This window comes from Castor canadensis, chromosome 10 (assembly GCF_047511655.1).
Source record: "Castor canadensis chromosome 10, mCasCan1.hap1v2, whole genome shotgun sequence".
Lineage (NCBI taxonomy): Eukaryota > Metazoa > Chordata > Mammalia > Rodentia > Castoridae > Castor > Castor canadensis.
The window spans coordinates 55905203-55932405 of NC_133395.1; the positions used below are offsets into that span (position 1 = coordinate 55905203).

At 36.5% G+C, this 27203-nt stretch overlaps 1 protein-coding gene across 3 annotated transcripts in view; it reads left to right on the plus strand.

Moving 5' to 3' along the window:
* Positions 1 to 27203, plus strand: part of Dgkh (diacylglycerol kinase eta) — a 173415-nt gene that overhangs the window by 105936 nt on the left and 40276 nt on the right. For all 3 annotated transcript variants that reach the window (XM_074043314.1, XM_074043316.1, XM_074043315.1), the window contains exons 5-14: positions 1124 to 1228; positions 1474 to 1606; positions 6380 to 6486; positions 7101 to 7226; positions 10307 to 10409; positions 11473 to 11632; positions 13377 to 13485; positions 13623 to 13762; positions 17604 to 17688; positions 22105 to 22190. In XM_074043314.1, the coding sequence (XP_073899415.1) occupies positions 1124 to 1228; positions 1474 to 1606; positions 6380 to 6486; positions 7101 to 7226; positions 10307 to 10409; positions 11473 to 11632; positions 13377 to 13485; positions 13623 to 13762; positions 17604 to 17688; positions 22105 to 22190 (1154 nt within the window). The remainder of the gene's footprint in view (positions 1 to 1123; positions 1229 to 1473; positions 1607 to 6379; positions 6487 to 7100; positions 7227 to 10306; positions 10410 to 11472; positions 11633 to 13376; positions 13486 to 13622; positions 13763 to 17603; positions 17689 to 22104; positions 22191 to 27203) is intronic.

The window sequence follows — 27203 nt, forward strand, 5'->3', positions numbered from 1 at the left end:
GGTGAGTGGCTCAGATGGGCTGATCTTTCTAGTGTTTGTTTTCTAAGATCAACGCCAGTGAGTTAGACTCACTGGTTTTCTCTTTGGGAGGAAGGATTCCTTCTTTTTTCAGATGATTATTTCTCTTTCATCACTTGGGAAATCTGCTCTAGTTGAGTATAACATTTAGATTTATTATTAAGACATTAGAACCTGGGAAAACTTCGTATTTGCTATATAAATCTGTAATATATTACTTGGAAATAGTTTCTCAATAGAAATGGGATGTTTCACTCTTGTTCTGCAAGGCCACAGCCACCCTTCTTTGCAGTAAGTGCTTAGGATTTAGGGATTTCAGGATGGCTCCCTCAGTACTGGGTTCACACCAACGAGGGGCTTTTTTAAAGTAAGTTTAGAATCTTTGAAGCATTTTTGGTGCTAAAACAGCTTGAAGTTTCTAGTCCACTTGCTTTAAGGTTTTTTAACACAATTAATTTGCCTTTTTTTTGTTTTAGTAACATGAAATAAAAAGGATGAAAATCACAATTATTTTCTTCCCTTAAGTCAACTAAAGGATTTTTGTGCAAGTTCACATTCCTTCCTCCCCTGACTAAAAAATAATGCAGTGGATTTCTGCACAAGGAGGGGGAATCCTTCATGTGAATCATATTCAAATAGGCAGTGGAAATTATATGTAATCGTAGTATTACTTAACCATTAACAGAATTTTCTTGATACTGTAGTGAATCAATTTTAGATTGTTTAATATTGTTTTTTTGATTATTAATTTGAAAATATTTTCCATGTTGATATGTATTAGTTCTAATCTTACTGTGAATCACTTTGAAGTATGTTTGAAATCAGTTTTTAAGATATATTCTATGAAATAAGAATGCCTTGTTATTTGGGTTCATACCCTGTAGAAGGGGCTAGGAAGCCTGATAAGTAAGTAGCAACAGGATCAAAGATGAAAAAATACTCTGGAGAATTTTCCTTTCTGGAGCCCATTATATCATGCACATAGAGCAAAATTCATCTGTTACAAGACTCAGGTTAGAGATGGACTGCCTCGTAAGACGTTGGGTTTTGTGAAAATCCCTCTCGTTCTTCATTAACAGCCATTAGATTAAATTATGCCTTTCAGATAATTACTCCATTCAGAAGGCTCATGCTGTGTGCTGAGAACAGAAAAGAGATGGAGGACTGGATCAGCTCTCTGAAATCTGTACAGACCCGAGAACCTTACGAGGTAAAGTAGCATCTCTCTGCCACCTCCTGTTCTTAGAGCATAGGTGTTAAACAAGAATAACCATATAGACGCATTCAGCAACCTGTTTAAATTTGATTTTTTTTTTTTACTTAAAAATATGTTTTGGTATTAAAAGTAATGGGTTGAAATTTTGATCGTAAGTGTAGTATATACCTTCCAAATAATCCAGCATCTGTAGTCTTGCTCTTTTGTTTGGCAAATCTGTCCTCACGTCTCCTTTCTAGGTGGCCCAGTTTAATGTGGAGCATTTCTCAGGGATGCATAACTGGTACGCCTGCTCCCACGCCCGCCCCACCTTCTGTAACGTGTGCAGAGAGAGTCTTTCTGGAGTCACCTCCCATGGCTTGTCCTGCGAAGGTACTGTGCCGTCCTACACGTGCTCTCTGAGTAGTAGCTATGCCATGGCCATGCCACCATTGTGGAGGAAACAGACACACTCACCACAGGGTAGAAGTAGGAGCTAGGAGCATCTCTGCTAGAACAGGTGTTTAAGTTTTATTTTATCTTCACCTTGAGCTCTGCACAGGAGGACTAATTTGAGAAATATTGTTTCTCTGGAAAAGATAACAAAAATCACCTGAAAGTAAGCATAAATCAAAATACAGTGTTTCCCTACTAAGTAACTACTTTTTAAAAAACAAAGTTTGGCCTTTCTAGTATTCTAGTATTTTTTTATTCTGATGTACACTTGAGATAGCAAATATTTTTGTCAGGACAGTGTGCATTCTTTGGCAGTAGTAGTCCCCACTGATTTATACTGCATTGTTTGAAACATTTTCTTTTATTTCATTTTCCTTTAAATAGATATCATTCTTTTATTTTTATTTACTTTTGAACCCAGGGCCTCCCAGATGCTAAGCAAATGTGCTACTGAGCTCCAGGTCCAGCCCTGAAGTCATCTTTTCAAATTTCTTTAAAGTCTTCTAAAAATAAGACCCGCGCTTTTGACTTCACTGAAGGATTATTTCTGAGTTCTTATTTTAGAGCAGTGACTACAAAAAAAATATTAATATTTACCAAGAGAAAACTCATGACTTGTGGGGGCTGGAACGTAACTCAATGGCAGAGCCCTTGCTTGACTGCACAAGAGGCCCTGGTTTCACTTCCAGCACTGCCCAGAAGAACACACTAGCTTCTTTAGATTTATTGTGCTTCACACGTCAGTGAAGTATGAAATGTGCTACCTACTATTTTTTGGACCACGTGTATTTCCAATACCAGCTCTTTTCTCAAATACAAAATTATCTAAAGTAATTTTGAATGTAACTAATTATGATTAAATAAAAAGGTAGTAATAGAGTCATAGGTTTAATTGATTTTAAATTATAAAATCTGTGATAATCACTGTTTCAGCTATTTACAGTGATACTGCACAGGGGTAAGGAACAAAGCTTATGGTTAGACTCTGTATTTATTAGTAAAAACTGTTACCAAGAGAATGGTTTAATGCATTTAGATTTTTCTTTCCTCATCTATCAGATGAGCAGACGAGAGCATACATACAATAAAGCTATTTATCTAGTCACATAAATTGTGTGAGTGTGTTCTGTGAGAATTATTCAAGTAAATCCAGATTACATCATGGGCCTCCCTCATTAAAATTGGTGAAGGTGAAAGTTTGACAAAGCCATTAAACATCTTTTTTATTTTTCTTCAAGATTTAAAGAATGATTGCAAACAAAGATGTAATTGACCTTTCTGTTTTTAGTAATCCAAAGGGGCTCATGTGGATCTGTGTAACTCCTGCCTGTTCTGTCATACTCTGTGGAATTATTGTAAATGTCTTTTTAAACTGTCACCCCAAAAATGCTTTTAAAAATCTATATTTAAGGAGCTGTGGCTCAAGCAGTACAGTGCCTGCTTTGCAAAGCACAAAGCCCTGAGTTCATATTTAATTATTTAGTAATTGAGTCTATAGTGGAATAACTGAATATTTTTATAAGAAAATGAAAATTTCTCCAGTTGGCAAAGAAACTTAAAAAAATCTTTAAATAACATTTTATATTCTTCTGTAAATACTGTGCTCTTCCCGAATTTTGTTAAAAGTCTCAACTATTGGATTTTAAAATTTCTTTACAAGATTATATATCAATACCAATTTTCTCTCCTGGTGAAAATTTAAACCTACAGTAAGTATACTGCCCAAAATCACAAAGGCATTATAAATGTAAAAAAAGTTGCTTTTTTATTTTATGAGAATATGCTTGTTCTGTATGTTTTTTATCATAATCAAAGTATACTTAAACTTTTGAACCCCACCCCCACCTGAATAAGCTGTTTGCTTTGTAAAACTGAAAACTAAAAGCAAAGGATACCAGAGGCCTTAAAAGTTATAATGGAGATGCAAATACAATAAGGATTTGCTCAGTAGTGTTTAAGTGAAATCCAGCTTTAGTGTGTGAAGTTATCACTAAATTTGCTGGCTCTCATTTTTGCTCTTTTTCCACAATAAAATGAGTCTATACTGATTTGTCTTCTTGATTCATGTTGGCTGGTAGCTAATGTTATCATTTTAAAGTCATATATACATATTATTGCATGAATAAAATATGGAAGACAAAAGAGTTTTCATAAATAATTTCCTAATTTAAGAATGTTAATTATAATTTTTGAGTATAAATATAACTTGACAATAAAAAACCTAAATGCGAATTTTCTTTTAAATCAACATCAACTATGTCAATATAGTTACTTATGAATTTTTATCTCAATTACTGTTTAACAGTTACAAAGATTCAGTGTGGTAAAGACTAAGTAGTGATAAAAATAATTTTGTCACATGTCAGTATATTTTCTTAAGTTCTGAGGTTTTAAATAATTGCTTTACAGTTCAGAGAAAAATACTTTATTTCAGAATATAACTTGTCTGGAAAAGTTTAATTGTCATCTTACAAAATTTAGAGCACAATAATCATTTCCACCCCTTAGTGGCCATAATAACAGTCTTGTTTTATTATTATTATTATTATATGTCATATTAAGCAACTTTGTAATTCTCAAGGCACATTGTATGAAGTACTTTATTATAAAAGCTTGATTTTTATTTTTAATGGGCTGTTTGATTTTTAGCGGGAAGATTTTTGAAAAGCAGTAGAATTACACCGTTTACTCTCTTTTATGTCCTCCTTTCCACCCTTAAAACCCAGGAGTTGACTATTATCATCAGATACTTATTTGTACTTAAAAAACACCCTGGGGACTTTGTTGCAGAAAGTTTTAGGACTCCATTTTTGAGAAATAGTATAATAGATGAAAAGGCTTACAGATGCTCACCAACCACAGTTTAAAATAGTCTACTTGTATTAGAGCCAAAGGAAACAGATTGTAATAAAATTTTTTTCCATGTCAAGCTTGCTTCCTATAATCCTGTCTTCATGTTATTTATCAGCAACAAAATTCATTTGAAATGTTATAGTTTTTTATATGAAGTCTTGTGTTTGAGTGACATATTCATTTATAATAAAAATAGTATTATTGCCAGAAAGAATTTTCAAAGCACACAAAAGAGAAAGAAGTGTTGCCAACATGCACAGACTAGCATTTTTCAAGGCGAGACCAGCTCAGTCTGCATAGATATTTCTATATGGGGTTGTCTTGATGCCCAAAGCATTCTGACCTTTTAGTTTTTGTATTTATTTATTTTTTTGGGGGGGGAGCAGTACTGGGGTTTGAACTTGAGGCCTCATAGTTGCTAGGTAGGCAGTCTACCACTTGAGCCACTCCATCAGCAAGCACTGGGGTTTGAATTCAGGACTTCATGCTTACTAGGCAGGTACTGTACTACTTGACCCAGCCCCATTCTGAAAATTTGACTATAGACATACTAGTTATCTTACTTGAACCTGTTTTTGTTTTGTTTTGTTTTGTTTTGCGGTGCTGGGGTTTGAACTACAGCTTGAGGCACTCCACCAGCCCTTTTTGTGATTTTTTTTTTTCTTCAAGATAGGGTCTCTCGAACTATTTCCCCAGGCTGGCCTTGAACCATAATCCTCCTGATCTCTGCCTCCTGGGTAGGTAGGATTACAGGTGTGAGCCACTGGTGCCCAGCTGAACCCATTATTTTTATGTACACCAAATTAGGACAGTTCAGAGCATGATATGTACCTCCTCATTTAAAGTTTATTGAACTTGCCTAGCAAGCCCAAGTCCCTGAGTTCAATCCTCAGTACTAAGGGAAAAAAGTTAATGGTTGGTTGTTACAAATTTTAAAAGTCATATGAAAAAAGCCATCTTATGCTTAAATTTAGCAACAGTTACCTGAAATGGACTCCACTTAACTATCTGAAAAGTCAGGAATGTTGTGACATCACAGCCTAATGCATGGATCCTTAGAAGGATCGTGTGTTTGGAGTAGTGTGGGTGTGATCTTCATAAAGCATGGTTAACCTGTCAGGTAACCTGTGGTTTACTTGTTTTTCCACATAGGTGTTGCTTCTTTCTTATTTCTTTCCTCTTATTTTTCTTGTATAGGGTCCTCTTTTATAATACAGTTGGGAAGAATTACGAGGGCTGTAGTGGAACATTATTTCATCTTTCTTCCTCCTACATTTATAATATAGCCATTCCAATGTTATGTTTTTAAGAGAAGATACAATCTTCTTCCTGACCCTCATCAACCCATTTCCCAGGGTGCCTTGTTATTTTGTTGATGTACTTGCACTTTAAAACGTCTCTGAATTGTTTTTATCTTATTAATGTTTTCAAGCTTATAAATATGTGTATAAAACAATGCAAATATCATAAATGTACACCTCGATGAATGTTCTCAAATTAAGCACATTCGTGTAGGGAAATCAGCACACAGATTAAGAAATAGGATTTTCCTAGTTCCTTGTTTCTTGAATTTTATTTTGAGTATGTGTGTGTGTATTAGCCTCAAAAACTAATTCTTTTGTATTTTTCACTTCTGCTATTCTAAGTGGCAATCTATTACTTTATAAATGCTTCATAAATAAAAATCCATATCAGTTTTTGTAATGCCATTACTATTGTTGGAGATTGAACTTTTTCAAAAATTTGTTTTCCTTCTACCTTCTTTCTATTCCCCTTTTAAGATTTCATGTTGTGATTTCCTTTAATCCTTGGTGCAAAAGTCCTTGTTCACTTTAAAATAGTGACTTTTTTTTTTAGTGTGTAAATTCAAAGCTCACAAAAGATGTGCAGTGAGGGCAATAAATAACTGCAAGTGGACCACCTTGGCCTCCATCGGGAAGGACATCATAGAGGACGAGGACGGAGTAAGCCACTGCTCTCCCAGAGCTGTTCTCACTACCTCCTCTCTTCTTTTCTGCTCTTGTAGAAAATAAGGACAGTTAAGTGGGAGTATTGATTATTTGAAGGTTTTAGTTGATTGTGAGTTTTGATTGTTAATTTATTGCTTCATGGGTTCCCTCAGTTCTTGGATTTTGAGGGAAATTGTTACACGAATAGAACTTGGGAGTAGTTGCTGGGCTGGGCTGGGATTATAGACCCCTATCTGACAAACACTGTCATCTTCTATAAGACTTGGCTGACATGTTCACTCTTCTAACTCTTGGGCCCCCTCTCAAAGTACCCCCACCTTCAAACATGGTCTCCATTGTATCTGATGGCCCTTACTGATCACTGTATCTAAACCTTTCTCCTCAGCTAGATTTCTCCTGAATCCCAAAAGACAGAGCTTTTGTCTTATCTCTGTACCCTAGAGGGTTCTGGCATAATAGATGTTCAGGAAATAGGGGTAAAAGAGTGAACACCATGCATGATATGTTTTTGACTCAGGAAAGTAAGGAATTGTTCCTTATCTTCCTGGAGGTAAGAATGGCATCCTCCACAGTCTTCACACTGGCTACTCTTTGTTCTTGCCCCGCAGGTCGCCATGCCTCACCAATGGCTTGAGGGCAACTTGCCCGTGAGCGCCAAGTGTGCTGTCTGTGACAAAACATGTGGCAGTGTTCTCCGTCTACAAGACTGGAAATGCCTTTGGTGTAAAACAATGGTGAGGGTTAATTATTTCATCCTTTCTGATTAACCTGCTTCCCTACTTTGGTCATCTATGTGGTTAAGAGGAATCAGAGGTAAAGCAAAGAATTTAAAACAAAGCAGAGCCTGGTAACATTCATTCATTTTGTGACATTCATTTTTTATTTATTTATTTATTTCATGTATTTTTTTTTCCTTTTTCTTTTATTATTCATATGTGCATACAAGGCTTGGATCATTTCTCCCCCCTGCCCCCACCCCCTTCCTTACCACCCACTCCGCCCCCTCCCTCTCCCCCCTACCCCCTCAATACTCGGCAGAAACTATTTTGCCCTTATCTCTAATTTTGTTGAAGAGAGAGTATAAGCAATAATAGGAAGGAACAAGGGTTTTTGCTGGTTGAGATAAAGATAGCTATACAGGGAGTTGACTCACATTAATTTCCTGTGTGTGTGTGTGTGTTACCTTCTAGGTTAATTCTTTTTGAGCTAACCTTTTCTCTAGTTCCTGTTCCCCTTTTCCTGTTGGCCTCAGTTGCTTTTAAGGTTTCTGCTTTAGTTTCTCTGTGTTGAGGGCAACAAATGCTAGCTAGTTTTTTAGGTGTCTTACCTATCCTCACCCCTCCCTTGTGTGCTCTCGCTTTTATCATGTGCTCAAAGTCCAATCCCATGGTTGTGTTTGCCCTTGATCTAATGTCCACATATGAGGGAGAACATACGATTTTTGGTCTTTTGGGCCAGGCTAACCTCACTCAGAATGATGTTCTCCAATTCCATCCATTTACCAGCGAATGATAACATTTCGTTCTTCTTCATGGCTGCATAAAATTCCATTGTGTATAGATACCACATTTTCTTAATCCATTCATCAGTGGTGGGGCATCTTGGCTGTTTCCATAACTTGGCTATTGTGAATAGTGATGCAATAAACATGGGTGTGCAGGTGCCTCTGGAGTAATCTGTGTCACAGTCTTTTGGGTATATCTCCAAGAGTGGTATTGCTGGATCAAATGGTAGATCAATGTTTAGCTTTTTAAGTAGCCTCCAAATTTTTTTCCAGAGTGGTTGTACTAGTTTACATTCCCACCAGCAGTGTAAGAGGGTTCCTTTTTCCCCGCATCCTCACCAACACCTGTTGTTAGTGGTGTTGCTGATGATGGCTATTCTAACAGGGGTGAGGTGGAATCTTAGCGTGGTTTTAATTTGCATTTCCTTTATTGCTAGAGATGGTGAGCATTTTTTCATGTGTTTTTTGGCCATTTGAATTTCTTCTTTTGAGAAAGTTCTGTTCAGTTCACTTGCCCATTTCTTTATTGGTTCATTAGTTTTGGGAGAATTTAGTTTTTTAAGTTCCCTATATATTCTGGTTATCAGTCCTTTGTCTGATGTGTAGCTGGCAAATATTTTCTCCCACTCTGTGGGTGTTCTCTTCAGTTTAGAGACCATTTCTTTTGATGAACAGAAGCTTTTTAGTTTTATGAGGTCCCATTTATCTATGCTATCTCTTAGTTGCTGTGCTGCTGGGGTTCCATTGAGAAAGTTCTTACCTATGCCTACTAACTCCAGAGTATTTCCTATTCTTTCCTGTATCAACTTTAGAGTTTGTGGTCTGATATTAAGATCCTTGATCCATTTTGAGTTAATATTGGTATAGCCTTAAGTGTAGGAGTTAAGTAGGTTTTGGACTTATTCATGTTACTCACTCCCAGCTTTCAGAATTTCACAAAGAGCACTGTTCCCACAGATGGTGCATGGAAGCATTCTGGAATGTCTTTTCCCTGGCCAACTTAGATCTCACCTGAGTTACATTATTCCTGCCCCACCCTGAATAAATTAGACATTGTTTCTGTCACCATCATCCTTGTAAAACCTCTCTTAGTCTGAGGCTTCCTATACACTATCATTTACCTGTTTACACCTTATTTTGCCTTTTAAATCTGAGTTTCTCACAGCTGGATGTCTAATGCTTAAAACACAGTCATCTAGTAAAAAAAGAAAACCAAACAAAAACCCCACCAAACCCTAATGACTCAACTTGTAATTTAAAAAATAGTGAAGATACAATTTTATCCTCTGCTTCTCTCACTTAAAATTATTATAAATATATTTCTGTTTTGCCCCAGGATTCTCATGCATTTTAAAATTCCTTTTAAAACTACTGTTCATACTAATTCTTCTAAAACACATCTTGGTTGTTAACTAGTGTAAATCATAATAGGAAACTAAAAAACATGTTATGAGCAGAATGGAAATCACAATTAAACTGAAGTTCTTCTACCAAAAGTTTTGCTAACTACAGTTTTAATTAGTGTATCAGTTTTCTTAAAGGGCTTATGAAATAAAGCCATGTTGAATAAATGCTTTATGAAATGTGTACTTGTACTGATTAAAACACTTAAAGGCACTGTAGATAGATACACAGAGTATTCTAAATAGCCTGTCTCCTGCTTCGTAAGTTAGCCTTGCGTTGTTTCAGTAGTTATTTATTATCTCTTGAGAGACCTTAAAACTTTTTGTTTCTGCAGAGTTAGCACCTTCACTGTGGATGGGCCTATGATCACTCCGCTTTGCCTTACAGAGAAGTAGTCTAACTGGGAAAATAGGCATGGATGTGCTAGTAACTGTAATATTAAAATGCCATAAAAGAAATGTGAATAGAAAGTTACAGGATCAATGCAGAAGAGCAGGCACATTGCAGGTGTTAAATGCTATAAGAATTTTTTTGTAGCAGATAGCATATTGATGTTTGGACATGATAGTGAAACACTGGTTGGTGTTTCCCCTTTCTCTTTATGTCTCTCCTGCCCTCTTCTTCCTTTTCTCCTTTCTTCTCTCTTCCTCTCTCCTTGCCTTCACCACTGGTCATTGACCATAGATTACTTGTTTGAGACAATCGCAAACAAGTTGAGACTACATAGACAAAAATCAAATTTCCATCCCATAAGTTCTTAGTTGGTTCTCGGATGTATAAATATTGTGCCATTAAAATAATTTACAAATTACTGGTACTAAATGACCAGTTCTGTAGATGTAACATAACATAGAAAAACATTGATTTGTCTTTATGATTCTTGAAGGTTTATTTGTTTGTTTTCAGGTACACACTGCCTGCAAAGATTTATACCCTCCTGTCTGTCCGCTTGGCCAATGTAAAGTGTCTGTCATACCTCCAATTGCACTAAATAGCACTGATTCTGATGGTACGTAGCAGTAGTGTAAGTATGTTTATTTCTGGTGTGTTTACAGTTAATGCGTACATTTGTTTATTCTGGTCACTTTTTATGTAACACTCATTTAAATTTGCTGAATTAGTGCACTTAATTTTTAAAAGAATAAGTATAACATAGTTATTAACATACTGATGAAATTGCCATGTATAAGTCCTTTAGATTTTACATTTTGATAAGTAAAATCAGATCATTATTTTGTATTGAAATGCAGTCTGAAAAGGTTACTGTTTTAAGTGTTTTTTCCTTACCATAATTGAGCCATTAGCATGGCTGTTGTTAAATTTTGCTCTCCTGTAATTTCATTGCAAGAATTTCTATTCCTACAAATGCATTTGCTTTTTCCAGAACCCTACAACGTAAGTGCTGAAGAAACTTTATAACTTTCATAACACTGGTTTTGGAATAGCATATTAATAACTAACTCCATTCTGAGCAAGTCTGATTAAAAAAGGCTTTTTACCATATGCCATTATCAATATCTTCCATTAACAACACGCTTTATGCTTTTCAGACTTTTAATACGAATTGTGCCAGGAGATATCTTAGATACAAGGATATGATTAAAAAAAACCCAAAACTGTGCTACTGATAGTTCCTCTAGGCCCTGATATATCATGGTTCTTTTATTTATTATAAGTTTTAAAATATTTTCTCAGGCCTCAGCAAGGAGGAGCTAAAATATTGTAAAATTCTGAATATGAACGTATGTGTTCTTTGACAAATGTAAACTCACAGACTGTGATCAGTTTTTCTTATGCTTGCTGTTAAGGCAGGTGGTATATGTCAAATTATCTGTGATTAATAATTTTACTGTTTTTGGTATGATTTTTTTCATTATAGAGCATATTTTAATATAAGGCCTAAACCTGTCTCTATTTAGGTACAAAATTATAACTGAATGTTCCAGGAATAAACAGAGTCCTTTATTTTTATGAACCATTTATTTTGTGAATTTGCCTTCCTTTCTCTGAATGTTTGTTAATAATTTAAAAGAGGGAGCTGTCCATTGATCTTCTGCTTTGTTCTCTTACAGGTTTCTGTAGAGCAACGTTTTCATTCTGTGTTAGTCCTCTGTTGGTTTTTGTCAATTCTAAGAGTGGAGATAACCAGGGAGTAAAGTTCCTTCGTCGTTTTAAACAGTTGCTGAATCCAGCTCAGGTGTTTGATTTAATGAATGGAGGGCCTCACTTAGGGTAATTCATTAATTTATTGCCTAATCTTATTTGAAGGAAATGTAGCACTATACATGAAATGTGTCTGGCCCCTGTCCTCTCCCCCATGGTACTGGGGATTGGACTCAGGGCCACACACGTGCTAGGCAAGTGCTCTGCCACAGAGTCACATCCCCAACCCTTGCATCTGCTTCTCCAACTTGTGAAAACTACAGATTCCTCTAGACCTCTCTGTGTTGCTCTCCCCCACACCCTTCCTTGTTTAAAGCTCCAATTATAAGTTTAACACAATCTTCTTTATATTAATTCTAGATTTCTTATGAAATTTACAAGTTCCAAAATTTGTTTAGAATATATCTTACATCAAACAACACTAACAACTTGTTTAACTCCAAGAAAAATCAACTTGGATAGATATAAAATACAAACTAATATTAGAAAGTCATTTGCACAGAAGGCTAATGTTGATTTATAATAATAATGCACATAAGCAATGACTTAACCAGGGTACAGGTACCATCCTGACAGGCAAGGTTCCTGAAGAGTTTCGGATACAGTTCACACAAATGACAAAGATATATTTTTGTTTGCTGGACTTTTCAGCTTTCCGAAATGTCCTATAACTTTGAATCTGAATGAAAAAATTAAATAGCATTTTTCTTTGGGTGGTTCTGGGGTTTGAACTCAGAGCCTCACACCTAAATAACATTTTCACTGGAGGGAAATACACCTTGAGAACCTCATGCCCTTCTAGTATGCACATGACTCCTTTAAGCCTCCAGGGATCTCTTCTTGGGAAATTTCTTGAGATTGTGCCTACAATATATGTTTCGTATTTTCCACAATACTTGAAGTTGACCAAGGTACATGCAGGAGATGGAGTGCATCAGAAGTTGAGATGAAGGGGGACAGAAGTAAAAGGATTGGCTTATGACTAAGAGGAGAGAGAAGGCAAGCTAAAGGCCACACATTATTGGCAAGGGTGGGAAGATCCTTAGGAACTGCGTGAGTCACCCCCTCACTCCTTACAGCCCCATTTTAGAGTTCCTCCTCAGTTTATAATCCTTTTTTCTTTTCTTTTTGACAGTACTGGGGATTAAACTCAGGCCTTACACTTGCTAAGCAGGCTACCACTTGAACCATACTTCCAGCCCCTGGTTTGTAATTCTTAAGAGATGACATATCCTTGTAATGGGAAGAGAAAAATCACTTTCACCATCTATTGCTTTGCCTTTGTTTTTTAAATTTTTTTTGGTAACACTGGAGTTTGAATTCAGGACTTTCCACTTCTAGGCAGACAGTCTTACCTCCTGAGCCACTCTGACAGCTCATTTTTGTGATGGGTGTTTTCGAGATAGGGTCTTGAGAACTGTTTCCTGGGGCTGGCTTCAAGCTGAGATCCTCCTTGTCTCTGCCTCCTGAGTAGCTAGGATTACAGGCGTGAGCCACCAGTGCCAGCTAAAGGACAAATTTATAAAAAATTTAAAAAGCTACTTTTTCTGTAGTTCTCTTTTCTGGTCCTGGTTCTGCTTCATATTTATTTGTTCTCTCATTTCCTTCTAATTTGATCTCTATTTCTTCTTATAGCTTAATGGTTTTCTTCAGTTAAAAATTACACGAATTAATTTTTATGGTATAATTAATATGTGATTAAGAGTTCTTATATTTAATCTGACCATGAATACCAAAGAAAGCAGAATGATAATTGCTGAAACTGGTTTTTTGTTGTTTATTTATACTAAGATAAAATATTTTTTACTTTCAGTTTAAGATTATTTCAGAAGTTCGACAATTTCCGGATTCTTGTTTGTGGAGGAGATGGGAGTGTAGGTTGGGTTTTGTCAGAAATTGACAAACTCAACTTAAACAAACAGGCAAGTTCTAGTTAGTTATTATTTTTATTTGCTAGATGGCGTGAGTGCATAGTAACATATTTTCCAGAGAGGTGCAGAAATGTAACAGTCCTTGTTTCTCAACTTGTCTTGAAGTCTCACTGTTCATTCTCTTGTAGTGTCAGCTTGGTGTATTACCCTTGGGTACAGGCAATGATCTTGCTCGAGTTCTTGGCTGGGGAGGTTCATATGATGACGACACTCAACTTCCTCAGATTCTAGAGAAGCTGGAACGAGCCAGCACCAAAATGTTGGACAGGTAAAAGAGAACCCTCTTCTAAAACTAGGCTGAAAATGGCATACTGAAATCACTTTTTGGTAGTTGAAATTTGACTCTCAGCCCCACGAAGACAGAAACTTCCTCGTCTTGTTTACTGTTTGATCACTAAGATGAAGAATAGTGCCTGCACAGAGTAGACTCTCCATACAGATGTTTTTTGAAAGAACTGTTAATAAACTGAAAAGCAATCCCAATGTCCCCATTATTTTGAAGATAGGAGACTGTGTTGGTACTACTTTTAGTTGCTCTTCAATGGAAAAAGTAAAGTAGTTAATTTTGGAAGGGGTGGGGTTTTTTTGAGTTTTAAAAGTAGGTCCCTATCATCTTGTGGTTTCAGCTGAGAAAGACATAAATAAACTGTAGATTTGATAGACTGTCTCCTTTTAATTATGTATATTAAGAATGAATTGAGCCAACAAAGAATTGAATATTAAAAAGAAATGAAAAGGATCCTGTCCCAGGGACCGGGAACTGTTAAGAAGACAGCTTTCAGTGAAGGAATTCACTGTGTTTATGCTGCTCTTGAGCACATCTACCTTTTATGTAGTGGTACTGGGTATTGAGCCCAGGGCCTTTTGCTTACCAGGCAACCACTCTAACACTTGAACTATGCCCCTAGCCTTTTTGTTTTTAATTTTGTGTTTGGGATAGGGTCTCCCTAACTTTGCCTGCACTGACTTCAAGCCCTCTGTCCTCTTCCTCTGCCTCTCAAGTAGTGGGGATTATAGATGTCACCACACTCAGCTGACCACATCTCTTAACTACTTTCTCTTGGAATGACCCATGCATAAAACAGAAATCACAATGTGTGTAGCCTGACTGCTGTGGAGAAGGTGTTCAGAGTTGGGTTTTAGGAACAACAGGATTCAGTAAGCAGTAATTACCCCACTCCCATGAGTAGAAGACAAATGTCAAAATATCATTACAGACTTGAGCTAGCATGCATCAAAACAACTTTGATAGAATTAGCCATCTGTGGAAATCTTCCCGAAAATAACAAAATCTCATCAGGGAGCCACCAATCTAAAATGTAATTACTCTAAGAGGAGCTGTAACCTAATTAATTGTAACCTTGTCTATCATAAGGTAATATTGTAATGTCTATTTCCTTTGCTGACAGAATATTTTAAAAAGAACTGGACAGTAGAACATTTGTCTATATTTATCCAAAATTGCATGAAAGAGACACTCACTAGTTTGGTTGGATAATGGTTTATCGTCTAAGGTGGAGCTGGATTTACTCTGCAATCCTTAAAAACAGCTGGGGTTTAAAAAAGCCAGATGACTATGAGGTGATGGATGCTAATCAGCTTAATTGTGGTGATTTACTTTATGTATATCAACACTTCAAGTTACACACCTCAGATATACACAGTTTTTGTCAGGTGTACCTTCACAAAACCGGGGAGGGGAGGACTGGCAAGAAATCAATAAAATCACCACTTTTATAAAAGAGCCTGGAGGTGACTTCCCAGCCACCTGTCCAATTCTGTCCTTACCAGACAACACGAATGTGTTAAAGGATCTCTGTTAAATTTAATGGTCATTCCCTATGCATCCTTGGAAACTTTGCTGGGTGTTTCCTCTTCCCTGCATGTGAGCTTTTTCTTGTGTGTTATACAGAATTTCACTTCTCTCGGTGGTTAGTGGAGAAACAGCAACCTTAGGATGAGACTGTGATACCAACAGACATGCAAAAAACACACACAAAAAAAATCAAGCTGGATTCAAAACCTTAGGACCATTATTAGAAACAAGAATATCTTGCTCCTACGGTTTCTTTACGAATTTACTGTCTATAAAAAAAGAACAGGTTACTCTAGCAATCACAGAAAAGGTGAAAAAATGACTGTGCAATAGTTCACATTTTATAGGCTTTTAAATTTTTTTTAGTCTTTAAAACAACACTGGTGTTGCTCAGAAAAGTGTTGTTAGGACCATTTTACAAAGATGTAGGTTGAGGCTTCTGCAGACAGTGAGAGTAAAGACAACTAATTTTGTCTGCCTGGTTCTTCTAGTCTTATTTAGTCATCACTGCCCTCCTAGAGATAGAAGGAATGTTGTCATGCCATTTTCTTGGTAAAAAGGCTCAGGAAGTTTTGCTATAATGACAGTTACCTAGCTAAAAAGTGCTAGGACAGGCTTCTAAACCTGAATCTGGACTCTGGATCCCAGGGTCTTTTCTTAGCATTGCACTCTCTCCCTTTACAGCACATGGGCACAGACAAGTCCTGGCCTCCTGGCCTCCGACACTATGCAGGTGACACTAATATGCATCTCTGCCTTACTCCATCCTCGGTTACTGCCACTTTCTTCTGTTTCCTCGGCTCTAGCCATCCCATTGCCGAGGGAGGGTCAGCATTGAATGTGGAGACATTGGGTCAATTCTTTTCCATTTCCTTAGCTATCGTTTGACCAGAAAAGTGTTTCTAGCTTATAAGGACCTAGACTTTTATGTTTCCAATTGTACTTTTTTCTGTTTGGGTATTTGTAAATTTAATTATTGTGATTACTGTATTATCCTTGTGTGAGAACATATGCTTCATTGGGGAAGTCTTCTTTACTTCGTGTTTCTAGACCCTGTCTTTCATTATGAGATGTTCAGAATGTCTGTTTCATGGATGGACGGGTGGAAGGATGGATGGATGGTGTTCAAAGACATTTTTTAATAATATTTTCATGACAAGAATTGAATAGTAGTAACTATTCAGTTTATATATCCTAGCACATAGTTTGTGTTTATTGGAAGAGTTTCTGGGAATTTGGGTCTTTATGCAAAGATTTATTCTTGTTAGTCTGAATAGTACAGACGGACTTGTTTAAATATTAAACTTGGGACTTGCCTCTAGGTTCTATCATTGGTTTCAACTGTGTTGCATTTTTCTTAAAATTTGTGTGTTAACAGTATTGCTGTTAAAATGCTTTGTGTCTGCAAAACCATTATCTCTCATCTTGTTAGGCTACAGTAATGTCCTGGCCCAATTGTTCTTTCCAGATTTGGAAGTCATTATTTTAGATAGAAATCTAGAATCTTCCTTACTTAATTAAACACCAAATGCTTCAATGTAATTAATACTTATTGATAATTGAACTTAATTGGCTTGAATTATTATTTCTATTAATATTTTTCCTCAACCTCTGTTTACATTCATTCATTCCTTAAATTAAGAAGTGATGCTTACCTAATTTTAATTCATGTATGTATGTACAAGCTGCTTTGGCAAGAGTGTTTGGTACATGGGTAATGTTTTATTTTTCATATTGATCTATGATACTGTATTTTTCCTTCTAGGAAAATTTATCTGTTTATTTTATATTTTAAATCTTTGTTTTGTCATTAAAATCATGATTTTGTCAAAACTAAGGTAGTATGTATTTACTGACTCTAGGATATTATTTTAGAATTTTTGATTATGACTCATTAATAACTTAAAGTCTAGGTAGTAAATTGCAATGACCATTATTTAAAGACTAAAATGGAAAATAAAAAAAGCCAGAATGCACACTGCCCCTAATGAAAAGTGTGAAGTCCTGGTAGAGGTGAGCATTTCTTACTGTGACATGGTCTTAAAACATTTGGTCTTAAAACATATCACCACTAACTGGGGTGATAGTAAATGTGGAAATTGTAAAATAAGAATCCAGTGTCTTATGAGGTTTCCAAAGCTTCATCTCTTTCCTTTTATTAGGTTTTGAAATACAATAAAACAGTAGTCCACAAATGGTGTGTCTACATACATACATACATACGTGTATACATATATGGCAATAGTTTTTTAAAGTTTAAAGACATTTTGGGTAACAAATTTTCTCTCTTCAGGTGGAGTATAATGACGTATGAACTCAAATTGCCACCAAAGGCTTCTCTTCTTCCTGGACCTCCAGAAGCATCTGAAGAATTTTATGTAAGACTAGCCCTGGACCTATTTATCCTGTGAAGTTGTGGTGGGTGTTGTGGGGGAAATGAGGAAGCCTGTTCCTGACGGTAGTGGGAATATGCTTGCTTCATTTTAGTTCGGGGGTGTGTCTCACTGACTACCTCTAGTCTTCTCCTTGCAAGTAAAGACCCCTGAAGATCCAGGTTAGACTCCCGTGACCACCTATGCTGGGCATGTGACCTCACCCACGTCACTCTCTTGGGGGGCCTCACACCGCATCTGTGAAGCCAGACCACGATGTTGTGAGGATTGAATGACACAATGCTTGTGTGCAGAGCACAAGGCATGCCAGGTTCCCTTCTTGTGACCCCAGAGTTCTCCCTGAATATCCTGCTTGCTTCCTTTGTGCCAGTGGAGCTCCAAGGGAGGCCCACTGATGGCAGCTTCCTATCAGCTCCTACTCGTTTTCTTCATTGTCAAAGGCACCTGTTGATTACTAGGTGTTAGTCCAGATCCCTTAAGCAATCTCCAAATGTACCAATACTTGTAGCCAGAATATCATTTCACTTTTCTCTTACTGCTTTGCCTGCTTTCTGGAGGGGCGGCAGGACAGGGGTAAGCCTGTCAATCCAGAGAAAATAAAGGAAGAAAGGCAGCTTACCTCATTCTGTCCCTGCTAAAGACCACAGATGTCTAAAGTTTTTAGGCTTTTTAAAGATTCAGCATTCTGATTAAACCTCAAAGCCATGGAGATTTAAAACAGAGCCTGACATTCAGAGATTATTCTCTGACTCACTAAGGCCATTTGATCTATGATAACTTATTTTTTCCCTCCAGGAAAATCCATGTTTATTTTACAACTGAAATCTCTGTTTTGTCATAAAGAAAAGTATGATCTTGTCAAAGTGAAGACAAAGAATGATAGCTAACGACATGGGAAGCTAAAGAAGTTAATTGTGCTTTTAAAACTGTTTCTGGTATAAAAGTTAAAAAAAAAAGCTTCTAAAGCTTCTAAAATGGAAAATTATATGAAAAAAAAAGTAAAAATCACTGATGGTCCTCCGCCCATGGATGACCACTACTGAAGGTCCATGAATTTCTCACAACACTGTTACTTATAATTACTATTTCATCAGGCTGTAACCATCATACATGTTTTCATAGAAACTAATTTTTTCTCAGTAGTATTCTTATGTTATTAATTTTCTTTCCAAAAAGAAAAACAAGGGAATTCTTTGTCCTACTTATTTCAGAAATATCTATTTCCTAGCTCATAGTAAAGGTAGATAATTTGCTTCTAACGTTCATATGTGGTCACATTGTAAATAAGAACCATAATCACAAGAAATTACAAGGAAATCTCTACTTTTTTTTAGTACAAATGGGCTTTGCACCAGATAAACTATTGATTTCGCTTTTTAAATTTTTTATTATTTTCATTTATTATTAATTAATTATTTTTGAAGTGCTGGGGCTCTGAACCCAAGGCCTTGTATATGCTAGGCAAGTATTCTACCACTGAGCTACATTCCCCCCTTTTTTTAAATGTGTTTTTATAACAAAAGGATAGCAAACTTCAAGATTACAGATTAAATGAATGTTCTGTATGGCTCTGACCAAGGCCTTAACAGTCTGTGGTTGCCAGCAGGAATCCTCCATGTGTGACTTTTTTAACTTTGCCAACTGCAGTAAATGTAAGCTAAACTGGGCACACGTGGCCCAGATCTGTAACCCCACCTTTTGAGGAGGCAAAGACATGAGGATCGCAGCCTGAGGATTTTTCTGGGCAAAAATGAGAGACCCTCTCTGAACAATAACCTAAAAACAAAAGGGTTAAGAGTCATGGTTCACATTTGCCTAGCAAGCACAAGGCCCTGAGTTCAAAGCCCAGTACTGCAAAAAGAAAAAATAAAACAACAAAAAAAGAACTAGACCTTCCTCTCAATTTGTTGCATTCCTTTGACTGAGGGTCTTAGGCAGGTTACTCATCCCACCTTAGCTTCAGGTTTGCTGGCTGTAAAACAGGACAATTAAAAGGTTAAAATATTAAAAGTGTGTAACTAAGTTGTCAGATTACTTAAACACTGACTCTCATTGTCACTATCCTCCCTGAACCTGCTAAGTGACTCTGTAGTAGGTTAATGAGTGACTTACAATTTTGTTCTTGGGCATAGATATTAATTTATTTTCCTCTAAAAGTGATAGTATTTTTTTGTCCTTGAATATCTTTAATGGACAAAAGACTTGTATTTTTAAATGTAAGTTTCAAGTGGCATTAATTAAATGACATTTAGTAATAAGTGAAACCAGCTGACATTAATTCATTTGTTTGTGGAGTTAATTATCACTTTAATGTTTTCTACCCTGCAGGGAAGAGAATAAAACTAATCTGAAGAATATTTTCCTTTTTTGTGTTTTTAGAAGATGCGTTTTCCTTTTTTTGGTCTTCAAAGTTTCTGGTGTTTAAACCAGGAGAAACATAAAGTGGATTCTGGGGTCAAAACAGTGTGTAACTTTGGAGTTGCTGCTTCCCTTCCTTTCTTTGACATAAAATTGCTTTTCCACCTGTCATCTGCCTTTGAAGGATTAAGATAGAAATTTAAGAGTCGCATGCTGACTAGCACGGGTCAACTTGAGTCTAAATTAAATGTGACATTCCTCTGGGAATTGAATCTTTAATTACTTTTTTTTTTTTTATGGTATTGAAGTTTGAAGTCAGGGTTCTGTGCTTGTTAGGCAGATGCTCTGTCACTCCCCCAGCCTATCATTTAAATTGGGAAATTCTGAGCTGTGTGACATGGAATATATTTGAGGCAAGTATTTCATGGAAAGCTCTGAATAGGAGGTTGTTTAAATATTGTGCATATTTTTGCATATCATGAGGATGTGGTCTTCCAACAGGATGTTAAAGTTTGAGTCAAATAGAGAAGGGGATGTCGGACAGTTTTGGCATGTTGATTTTTTCAGTATTGAAGAGAAACATTTATTTACATGATCGTATGATTACATACAGGATTGTATGACTGCATAGTTACATTAAAAAACATTTTATTGAGTAATATACATACAGAACAGTATGCCTATCATAGATGTATAATTTGACACGTTTTCTCAAACTAAACAAACCTATATAATTAACACTCAGCTCATAGGACAACATCCGGGACTCCCTGTTTCCCTTTCAGTCACCACCTCCCACCTCCTACCCATAACTGACGTCCTGACTAGTCACAGCCAAGATTAGTCTTGTCTGCTTTTGTACTGTATAAAAGAGATCATCTTGTGAGGGCTCTTTTGCTCTAGATCCTTCCGCTCTGCATTATATTGCGGCATTCCCGTGACTCACTTTCTCAGTGACCTGTGACACTCCGTTGTGTGTCAGTTTTTATCCATTCCACTGTTGAGCAAGCAGCATGTGAGCATTCTGGTGCATGTCTTTGGTGTACACACTTCTGCATTTCTTTTGGGTGTGTATGTAGAAGTTGAATTCCTTGGTCCTGTGAGATTATGTGTATGTTCAGCTTTAATAGACACTGTCAAAGGTGTTCCAGAATCTTCTTTGTACCATTTGGTGCCCCACCCCCACCCCTTCACAGTGTGGGAGAGTTTTAGCCCACCATTCTGCTGACTCTTGACATTTTCCATTTGCTGCTGCTTTCACGTTGATCATTCTGGTAGATGAAGTGATACTTTGCTGTGGTTTAGTCTGCATTTGCCAGAGGACTGGAGTTGAACGCCGTTTCCTCTGTGTGGATCATTAGGATATTCTACTTAAATTTCTAGTCTTTGCCCATTTTTTATTTGTCTGGTTTTTCTTTTTCTTTTTTTTTTTTTTTTTTTGGAGTTACTAGGGTTTGAACTCAGGGCTTTGTGCTTGCAAGGGTGGTCCTCTACCATTTGAGTCCTATTTCTAGTCCTTTTTGCTCAAGTTATTTTGGAGATAAGATCTCGCTTTTTGCCCAGGCTACCTAAAACCACTGTTCTATTTTATGTTTTCTGCCTTGCTGTGATGACAGATGTGTACTACAACTCCTGACTTTTTTCCATTTCAATGGAGTCCCACTAACTGTTTTCCCAGGCTGGCTTGGAACTGGGATCCTCCCGATTTCTGCCTCCCAAGTAGCTAGAATTACAGGTGTGAGCCACTGGCACCTAGCTTATTGTACTTAGTTTTAAGAATTCTTCTCATATTTAGGCATTAGACATCTAAAAAAAATTTTTTAAAGGTGCTTTTACTAAAAATACACAGTATAGAATTCCAGAAGCTGAAAATGAACATCACAGAAAGGAACTATTTATCTACTTCGCATGACTCCTTTTTCATTTAGTGTCATCGCTCTGTGTCACCTGTCAGGAATGGCTCCATTTCTGAAGCAGTAATAACAGAGCTGCAGAAACCCCACCAGCAATAATAATACAGTGTAGGGTTTTTTTCCTTTTCAGATGACGATTTATGAAGACTCGGTTGCAGCTCACCTTACAAAAATTCTCAATTCCGATGAGCACGCAGTGGTCATATCGTCTGCCAAGTGAGTCATGGAATTTAAGCTTGAAGTAGTTGTGTGGGGAACAGGAAAGGCAAGGGGCTTACTGCTGTTGACGTCATTTCTTTGTGATTTTTCTTCTAAAGAAATGTCTGTGAAGTAGCTTACAAAATTAGTTACACTAAATTTCAATGGATTTTTAAAAGTCACTTTATCATCTTATTTGTAGTTGAGTGTATTTAGAGGGTATGTTTTGCTGCTTAATTTGAAACATTTTTGTGTAAAAAGTGTTTAGAGTTTAATATAAATGTCTGTTGGGAGGTATTTATGGTTAATTATAAAATGGAAATCGTATTTCATTATCATCTGTCATTGCTATAAACAGTACTGTTTGGGAACTATTTATATTTGTGAAAGGAAAATAATGATGAAATTTTTCAAAATCACATTTCTCAGCATGTTTAAATTGCATAATTATATTTTAATTCAAAATTATCAGATTTTACATAAGTTGATTTGGTACGTGGAGCCAAATCTACTTGATGTTATTATCCCAAATGCTGCCTGGCTGGAATTTAGAATTTCGATTTGAAGCACCCTATCCTGATTTCACAAGAACTGGAAAATTGGCTGGGAGAAGGAGGTGAAACCAACAGAAATTTCTAACTGAGAAGCTAAAGAATGCTTTAAGATTCTGGCTTAGCAAACAGATATTGCTGTTATGCAGAAAAGAGGAGAAAATGAAAGGGAAGAAGGAAAGAAGGGAGAAGGAAACAGTGAAGAAAAAATACACAAATTAATTTGCAATGAAGAAGAAAGATGAGATAATTCATTATGCGAGTTGACTTCTGACAGAAATACAAATGTAATGATAACTACATTTGGTGATAGATTTCTTAGGAACAGGAAATGGCACTGACCAATAGGAAAAGAGAAATGGCTTTTGGCAAAGGATGCACAGTGGTTGGTGCAGACAGAGATGGGCAACACTGTTTACCTGGCTGCTGGCTGATTTATGTTTGCCTAATGAATTGTGTTACTCTGTAGAAAGGTACACATTTTCAGTTTACTCTAGCTCTCCCTACTGTCTCTCATCCTGTGATTTGCCTGGTCCCTATAGACGTTTGGCTTTGCTATTCTTGCCTTGTGAATCAAATGTGTGTTTATAGGACACTTCAGAGGACATTGCTAGAAAAGATGAAATTGTAAAGGAAGCTTTTTAAAGGTATAACTAGTTATAAAAGAATTATTCCTTGTTTAATATTCTATAAATATTTTATCTAATCACCTTCTACAGTGTGGATATTATCAAAGCCTTTCTACTAACTTTCATGTTTAATCACATCGTCCTCGACATTTTATATACTTAATTAAATGGAGTTCATGTTAAGAAATTTGGACAGATGCTAACAGTATCAATATGATAGCCACCCCATCTCTATCATTTTTAGTCTTAATACAAAAGTAGCATAACACTCTTAACAATGGAAACTCATTTTAAAATACAATCTTGCACAGAATCCCAATATTAAAAAAAGGATACTTTTGTTTTGTTGATGTGAATGAATTGGATAAATTACTAAAGACATTCATGGGAAAAATTAAGAAGTAAATTCATATGTGAGAGGTATCATCTTATCTTTGATGCAGTTTCCAGTCATTTGTGTGTTTTATTCTGGTTACATAGTTGTAAGGACATTGTCTTTGGTTAAATAAGAAAGGCAGAAGATTCTCTAGCCTAAGATTTGCACAAAAACTAGTGAGTGTTAAGTCAGCATCACCACATTATTTGTTTGTAATGATCATGTGTATTTAAAATGCTACATTTGCAAGTGAATTCAAATTGAGCATTTATGGAATTGTTGAGGTATTTAGAGAACAGCTTAAAAACCACTGGTGTAAGTTGATCCCTGCTTGTGTGCTAGCTTTTGTGATCTATGTCTGTTTTTACCAGTGTAAGAATGGCAAGAATGTCTTCATTCCTCTTCATGGAATATTAGAATCAAGTAGAGTAATAAAATAAGTGTAGAGCATATAAACTACAAAGTGCTATATTAAATTATGCTATCATCACTTCATTTCACAATTATTTTTCAGATCTTTTTTCTCTGACCTTGCTTTGGCTCCTTGTCTAGGTCCTGCTAGCTTTAGATCTCTCGCTAGCCTGCTTTCTTTCCTTTGAGTGATTCCATTTCTACCCCGGTCCCCTCTTGTCACTCCTCACAGGCCTGTCTCTGCCCTGCCATTACAACCCCAGATTAAAAATTCAAGGTGATGTGCCTATAAGCAGTCAATAGAGGACAGAGTGTAATAATGTGTATGATATATTTTAAATTCTTATTTTTATGGACATTTTCAAACATACATAAAAGTAGAAAGACTGTTACAGGGCTGGAGGCATGGCTCAAGTGATAGAGCACCTGCATAGCAACTGTGAAGCCCTGAGTTCAAACCCCAGTGCCTCAAAAAGAATGAAAGACTGTAGTAACCATTTTCCATTACGCCATTACCCAGCTTCAGCATTTATCAGCATTTTGCATCTACTCCTCCCCTCTTATGTAGCTGCAGTGTCTCTAAGGAAATCAGTTTATTCTACGTTTAGTGTTATAACCTTTTTTCAGTATTTTTATTAATATATATTAGTTGTACAAGGGAGTTCCATTGTGGTATATCCACACATGCCTTACAGTGTACCCCAACCAAATTCACCCTCCCCCTCATTCTCTCTCCTCCCCTTCTTAAACCAATTTCAAAACGCTTCATTGTTCTATTTTCATACATGTGTATAAAGTTCTTCAGCCATATTTACCTCTCTTCACCCTCATTTTACCCCCTCACACTGGTTCTGCCCCCAAACAGAACCTGTTTTGCATTCCTGTCATTCATTTGTAATGACTAGATTTTGCATATGAGAGAGAACATGTGGCATTTGCCTTTCTTTGTCTTATTTCATTTAACATGATGATCTCTAGTTCCATCTATTTTTCCTGCCAGCAATACAATTTCATTCTTCTTTGTGGCTGAATTATACCATTGTGTATCTCTTCCACATTTTCTTTATCCGTTCATCTGTTGATGGGCACTAGACTGTTTGCACAGTTTGACCATTGTGAATAGTGCTGCTATAAACTTGGGTGTGCAGGTATCTCAACAATATGTTGAGTCACATGTCTTTGGAATACCCAAGTGTGGTATAGCAGGATCATATGGCAGTTCTGTTTTTAGTTTTTTAAGGAACCTCCATACTGATTTTCATAGTGGCTGCACTGAGTTACATTCCTACCAACAGTGTATGAGGGTTCCTTTTTTCCCTCACATCCAACAGCATTCGTTGATATTCATTTTCTTGATGGAATCTCAATGATGTTTGATTTGCACTTCCTTTATGACTAAGGATGTTGAACTTTTATTCATGTATTTACTATCCATTTGTCTTTCTTCTTTTGGAACTGTTCAGTTCATTTGTCCATTTACTACTTGTATTGTGTATTCTTTTGGTGTTTAGTTTTTGGAAGTACATATATATTCTGAATATTAATCCTTTATCTGATAAAAAACTGTCACAGATTTTTTTTCCCATTCTGTAGATTTTTTTTTTTCATTCTGGTGTTTCCTTGACTGTGCAGAAGCTTCTCTGCACAGAACCCAAATTTCTCAGAAAATAACAAAAAATGAAAAATGGGATTGTATCAAATTATATACTCTTTTAAAAAATCTAATAAAACTAATGATTTTCTAACATCCATCAATATTAATCAATCAATGTTATCTCAAATGTTTCTTTAAAAAATAGTTGATTTATTCAAATTAAAATCCAAGCATCATTTACACATTGCATTTGGTTTATATGTCACTTTAACATTGAAAATCTGCAGTGATTTCCTTCTGCTGAAAAAAAAAAATCCTTAGGGAGTTTTGGTCAGCTTTCTCGGTGGCATAACAGAAAGCCTTTTATACAAACTTAAAAGGAGGAAAGATTTATTTTGCTCATGGTTTCAGAGGCTTCAGTCTATCATGGTTGGAAGGGTGGAGCAGCTCACAGTATGGCAGCCAGGAAGCAGAACAGTGGAGCAGTAAGAGAAAGAGACCAAAGCAAGATGTAGTTCAAAGGACATGCTCCAGGGACCACTTTCCTCCAGTCAGGCCCCATCTTTCATATTCTACCACTTCTCAATAGTCTGTTCAGATTTTGAATCCGTCAATGGATTAAACCATTCATAAGGTCAGAGCCCTTGTGATGTGCTATACTAATTTCCTAGGTGATTCTCGATTCAGTCAAGTTGGCAATCAAAATTAACTATCACATTGAGATAGGTATATTCAGTAAAGTATAGTATAGTAAAAAGCTAATTCATTCCTCCAGAATATAAGCATGGTATATTTCTTATAGATACGGAATTTGATAGATCATAAGATGGAGAGTTGATTCTTCCCACAATCTGTATGGCAAAGGCTCTCCTAAACTTCATATTCCTAGTCATCAGTTCTCCTGGCACAAGGTTCCTAGGCTTATGCTGCTCCTTCATCCTCTGTCTGCCTTAGGGATGTTGCACAACTGAGAGGGAAACCTCTGCTGCCCTTTTCACGCCTGGGCTGATGGACTGAAGAGCTTCTGTCCCTGGGAGTTAGTAAATACCACAAAAGTAGCAATGATAATGTTTTGTTTCTCTTTCACAAACCCAAGAGAAAATTCTGGTAAGTCAGACCAATAGGTTGGAGTTACAAAAAGATGAGAATGCTGGTGTCTCCTCTCTTGAGAAGTGGCACAACTTAGAGGAATCTTCAGTTCATGGAAGAAATTTCTTGATGGTCTGACTTCATATTTTAAGGAATTCCATAAAAGTACTATATGTCAACAAAGAAGAAAAAACTAGATGTAGAGTACATAAATGCATCTCTAGTGAGTAGCAAGCTAGGTTCTTTGTAGAAAATTGAATTTAAAAAGTCAGCCAACAGGTCCAGGGGTTTGGCTCAGTCAGTGGTAGAATGCTTGCATACGCCAGCACCAGAAAAAACAAAAAACAACCAAGCAGGTTGAGGGTTGGGATACGGTGCCTT